Genomic DNA, 5,383 nt, shown 5'->3' with positions numbered 1-5,383 from the left:
ACCCTAATGGGATTTTCTCAGATCCTCTTATAAGACGTAGTGATATTAAGGATCTGTATTTTAATCAGATTGGTGTTAAGTCTTCTTGTATAGTGGAACTGTTGTTCTGTTATAGTGCTACATCACGGAAGTAAGCCGCCTAAAACAGCAATCAACACACCCGATCCAGTCTTTTTAATACTGACAACGGGCGAACCAGTCGTCCTTCATCCAGTATGCTGAGCACTAAGCAGGAGACATAACTACCGCTTTCGTAGACTTTGGTGTTTCTCGGCTAGGGAACATATCCTACATGTATGTACCTTACAGTCGCGAGCAAATTGAAACGGCAGTAACACCTTACCGTTATTTTAAGTAGAAATATGAAATAAAATAAAGATAGATTATGGTTATGATATTGCAAAACACAAACGCATCACTAGGATCAATACACGTATTAAATGCTTTATTATTCAGTTTTGCATTGTCCATTTTCATACACACATGGTCTCAATAAGCATGTACGTATTTAACAAATGTGTTAGTTTCAGTAGTTGAAATGCTTAATGCTAGCACTAACTAAAATGTTAATTTTGTATATTAACTTATTTTCGCCTGCTCTCATTTAATACTATCTGGTCATATAGAGATCGGGATGGATCATATTAACTCGATGGTTCTTTTTTCAGAAATAAAAGTAATATAATGACGTAACATACAAACATATAACTTCATTAATATGGGAAATTGCAGAACCTAATACAGTTGACTAAACTACCTTTTTTATATCAGGGTTCTGTGATCTAAATTTTATCAAATTGTGTCAAGCAGTTTAGGAGGAGTACGCCGGACAAAGTTATGTGTACAGACAGACCACGGACAAACGAATTCCAGTATACCCCTAACTTCGTCGTGGAGGGGGTATAACATAGGACCAATGATTCGGTTGATATGGTGTTATTCCTCCTGGAATTTTATTAGTCTTGTGTAATGTCCTTAGAATACAACCTCGCAATGCTTTATTCTGCTAGGAAAGTTAACCTCGATATTGACTCAAACAAAGGTATATTATAATTGTCAATGTTTCAAAATAATGTGTAAGGAAACAATTGTGTGACAAAATTAGATAAATAAGTGATTACATGATTAAAAACAGTGTTATACAATTCCTCGGTTTCCGTAAACATAACAAGACATAAGAATGCAAAATCAAACGCCTTTGCCATTTTAATGTATTTAAATATGCTTTTTGTTTGTTTGATTTATTAACGTCCTATTAACAGCTATGGTCATGTAAGGACGGCCTCCCATGTATGCGGTGTGTTGCGTGTATGTTGTGCGAGGTGAGTGTACTGGGAGACTGCGGTATGTTCGTGTTGTGTCTTCTTGTATAGTGGAACTGTTGCCCTTTTGATAGTGCTATATCACTGAAGCATGCCGCCGAAGACACCAAGCAACACACCCCACCCGGTCACATTATACTGACAACGGGCGAACCAGTCGTCCCACTCCCTGTGTACTGAGCGCTAAGCAGGAGCAGAAACTACCACTTTTATAGACTTTGGTGTGTCTCGGCCAGGGGACAGAACCCAGAGCCTTTCTCACAGTGGCGAACATGCAGCTTGATACTTATGTTTGGTAGTCGTTCAATTTTGCGTTCCTTTGTGTTAATATAATAATCAAAACGCAGCTTTATTATTACAACTTTGTTATTTCTACAGCGGCTACTTTTCCGACACTCGCCAAACACTTATTACATAAACTATCACCCCAACGATCGTTTTTATGATACAAACTACAATGAGCCTCGACTTCGGTCAGGCGCTTGCTTACTTTTTTAGAGGCCAATTCGAATAATTTTAATCTCTGCAGGAATATCGTTGCAGTATGAACATGGGACAGATCCCAGAATCCTTGCACATTTTCCAACAAATCAGAGGATGTCCGAGTAGCTATTTCAAAACACTGTTTCTGTACACTTTCTAGACCGTACTGATCTGCCAGTTGAATCGTCTTGACCAACTTATCTGGGGAAATGCACTTCCGGTTTCGGTTTAACTCATCAAGAAGATATTGCTCACACCGCAGTTTCAGACTGTTCACTTTATATTCAATTGCAAGGTCCAGAAGAATCATCAAGTTGTTTTCTGAAAATGATATCATAAAACTAATTATACAAAATAAGATAATTTGGTTTGAAAAGTTTGGTACCAACCAACCAAATATCATACTACAAACTATTTAAGCTTATGTCATCAGTATTATTCTCCTATTAATATTTGTTATGCTTATCAGATTAGAATGATTAATGTTAATCATGTTTAGGAACATTGGTTTAAACACATACCTATACAAATAAGCAATAAGCACCAGTCACGCAGAAATGAAAATAATTCAATTGCATATTCACTAAAAATTAAGAGATGAACTCATATTTATCTCATAACTCATGCAGAACCCATGGGATAAATTCCATGGCAGTTGGTTATCGTTTATGTTTACACAATCCAGTGTAAACACCTACGGCGCCTCTGGTTGGTCAACTCTAAGATTTCTTGATTCCGATTGACTTTCAACTTCGGGCTACTTTTCATAGCGCACTTTCTTTTGAATAGCATTGCACAATTTAGTTAATGTTTCAAAAGTAATTAAAGTACTAAACAATAGACTATTGGCTCTCTATTCAAGCACAACAGTTTATGGCGGAAAGATATCACTACATATTGTATCGTGGTAAGTTTCCGTGAATTAAGACGAGAAAATGATCACCACGGTATAAATGTACAGTTAAAGTTAACGCGTGACTGTTGTTTATCATGTTTTTGTAAATTAGAATGATTTATTTAAACAGATACTTTTTAACCATTTGTATATGTCAAAAAATATTAACCGGATCTGGAAAACAATGGTTTATTACCATTTTATCTTTTTTGATTATCTTTGTTAGCCACGATATCAAGAAGATCTGTCAAATACACAGATGTTCCCAGCCAATTATACAGATAGCTTGGGATTAAACCGTATTTACCAACAGGTAGATAGGAGGGATAATACAAGTACTATATAAAAAAATGTATATTGTTTGGATCTCTTTAGATGTAAAAAAAAAAACAACATTTGGATACGTGTTATTCTAGCTATATACGCACGAGGGTAATTGAAATCACATGGCAATTACGTTATTTAGTGAAATTCAATTTTAAAAAATATTAGGAATAAGTAAAATAGGTTTGCAATTGTATTATATTCATCTATTTTTTAAGCTTTCATGCTTTTTGCTGTTGTGTCTTGTAAAGCTAACTATTCATCGTATTTACACATCGCCGATGCAATTACATGCATGACCGAACACGTGATTTGTTATTTAAATACCCTGTTTAGATGTTCCCGTGTATTGAGTTTGTTTGTTAGGGTTCTCCCACTACATGTATCAATAGCTATTATCAACTTATTCTAATATGTCTTGTAGCGTTATCACATATACTTCGATGTGTATACCATGTAGACCTTTTGTAATTGTCATTTTGCTTCAGCAGAAATAATCGGTTGTATATACTACATGTGTATTCACATATGGTTCTTGTTATACATTTTATAGGTCGGTATTTTAATCTTATCGCTTGTATGTACAAATAAATTACTTACCTATATTTGTTTAGGAAAATACGCGATGATGTTTTATGAGTATTTTGTAAATTCAATCACTCGATACTTACAATGTATAACTATGATAATATTAATATGTACAGTTGACCGACAACTGTATTTATCAGTATACAACGTGAAAATTTTATTTTTTCGGATGCTTAAATACGTTTGCTGATATTTCAAAATTACTTTTGAATATATTGAATAAAATGTTCCAATACGGGAAAGATGTAACACATAACTGCATACTTTTTTCTATTAACATTTAGATATATAACTATATACTTGTTCAATATACATTAAGATATAAAGAAGAAAACTAATATTTCGCAGGCCCTAAACCAAATATTTCTTGCAAAAAAAATATCATGACCTCACTTACCGGATACAGGTTTCAATTTGTCCGGATAGACACAGCAAAGAAATTCCAAGATGTCCTCAAAGGATTTCCCTGGTAACGGGATTTCAATTACACTCTGTTCACGTGACCGAGTATCGAACGTTTGCTTCAACACGGGCGAAATGATGGACAAGACGATTCGGGACACATAAAGCGGCTTGCCACCACATACAAGACGGAGGTCCGAAGTGTCGTTTGCTTGCAGAAAACTGGTTGCAATTGATTCAATATCTTTCTCAGTCCCCCTATCTTTATTTACTGTGTCCATTTCTTTCTCCTTTCCGTTTCGTCCGTCTTTATCTGTCCGGGAGAGTTTTTCGGGAGTTCCGTCTTTTTTTACCACTGATTCCACATGTGGCGACCCCGGTCGGCTCGAATTACGGGACATTACAGGTGATATTATTAATACCTCTTCAGATGAAGCTAATGGAGCGTGCAACTCTACTTTCTCCCCGCTGTTTTCGTCAACAAAACTTCTACCAGCTTGGCATCCGCTGTCAGCCAATAACTTGATGTCCAGACTAAAGTCACTAATGCCCGTACTGGCACTTGAGGGAGAAGCCGAACGAAACACAAGGTCATTCATCTGTAACGGTTCGTCCATTATTGTCTCCAAAATCTAGACTCTCTGATAACAGATACTATTCACTCCGCTGTGAACAGGTGTTGTTGGCGTTCTTATATCAAGCGGAATTGAAATTAGATACGAGTTCCAGTGTGTGTTAGGCTCGCCAGACGGAGCTATACTGGTATAAATGGTAACAACATACCTTCCAAAGACAAAAGGTTTTTAATTCTATTGTTCTTAGGTGGGATAGAACTCAGAGGTTTTGTTGTTTGGTTATACACATTAAATTCCTCGGTTATGTAAAACATGACCGAACCAAGCATAATGAATTTCTTTTTTGTCACACAAAATGCTCTCTTCTCGGTACATATCTGATTTGTTTACTTTGCGTGAATACACCTGTCGTCCGGACACATATAATATTACATAGCATTATGAGGTTCACAATAAACACCGCTGTCTGGGTATTTAAATGAAAAAAAAAGAAAAAAAATGTTTTTTTTTTCTCTTTTTCTATTACTTCATTTCAGAAGCTAAATTATACATTAAAACAGTTATGGCTTCAATTAAAACATTAATACATATGAAACAGATGTACAAACTCGTTTATTGTATGTGTATATCCATTAATTTAAAAATGCTGCACTTTGTTATTATTAGAGCCAGACGGTAGTTCCCGTCAAAAAATACTGCATGCTTCAACAACATGAACACAATTTCCTATAAATGTATCTGAACATCTATTTCACATTTTATCATAAAGCAGAATATCTGTTTCCCATTTTCCC

General features: G+C 35.5%; 1 protein-coding gene across 1 annotated transcript; it reads right to left on the bottom strand.

Moving 5' to 3' along the window:
* Nucleotides 1-401: 401 nt before the first annotated feature.
* LOC138310736 (BTB and MATH domain-containing protein 38-like) lies at nt 402-4,979 on the bottom strand. The gene is made up of 2 exons (XM_069252075.1): nt 4,010-4,979; nt 402-2,126 (listed from the first exon to the last, which is right to left on the bottom strand). Exons 1-2 carry the CDS (start codon nt 4,629-4,631, stop codon nt 1,678-1,680), a joined length of 1,071 nt encoding a protein of 356 aa, XP_069108176.1. The 5' UTR covers nt 4,632-4,979; the 3' UTR covers nt 402-1,677.
* Between the last annotated feature and the right edge of the window lie 404 nt (nt 4,980-5,383).

Source organism: Argopecten irradians, chromosome 16 (assembly GCF_041381155.1).
Source record: "Argopecten irradians isolate NY chromosome 16, Ai_NY, whole genome shotgun sequence".
Lineage (NCBI taxonomy): Eukaryota > Metazoa > Mollusca > Bivalvia > Pectinida > Pectinidae > Argopecten > Argopecten irradians.
The sequence above is the reverse complement of the archived record's forward strand: the minus strand, read 5'-3'. Positions and strand labels throughout refer to the sequence as shown.

What these genes read in the sequence shown, in the direction of transcription:
- LOC138310736 (XM_069252075.1), bottom strand. Translation starts at nt 4,631, where the DNA reads ATGGACGAACCGTTACAGATGAATGACCTTGTGTTTCGTTCGGCTTCT. An exon ending in CAAATTGAAACCTGTATCCG is followed by an intron (nt 2,127 to 4,009) that starts GTAAGTGAGGTC and finishes TATCATTTTCAG; the next exon opens with AAAACAACTTGATGATTCTT.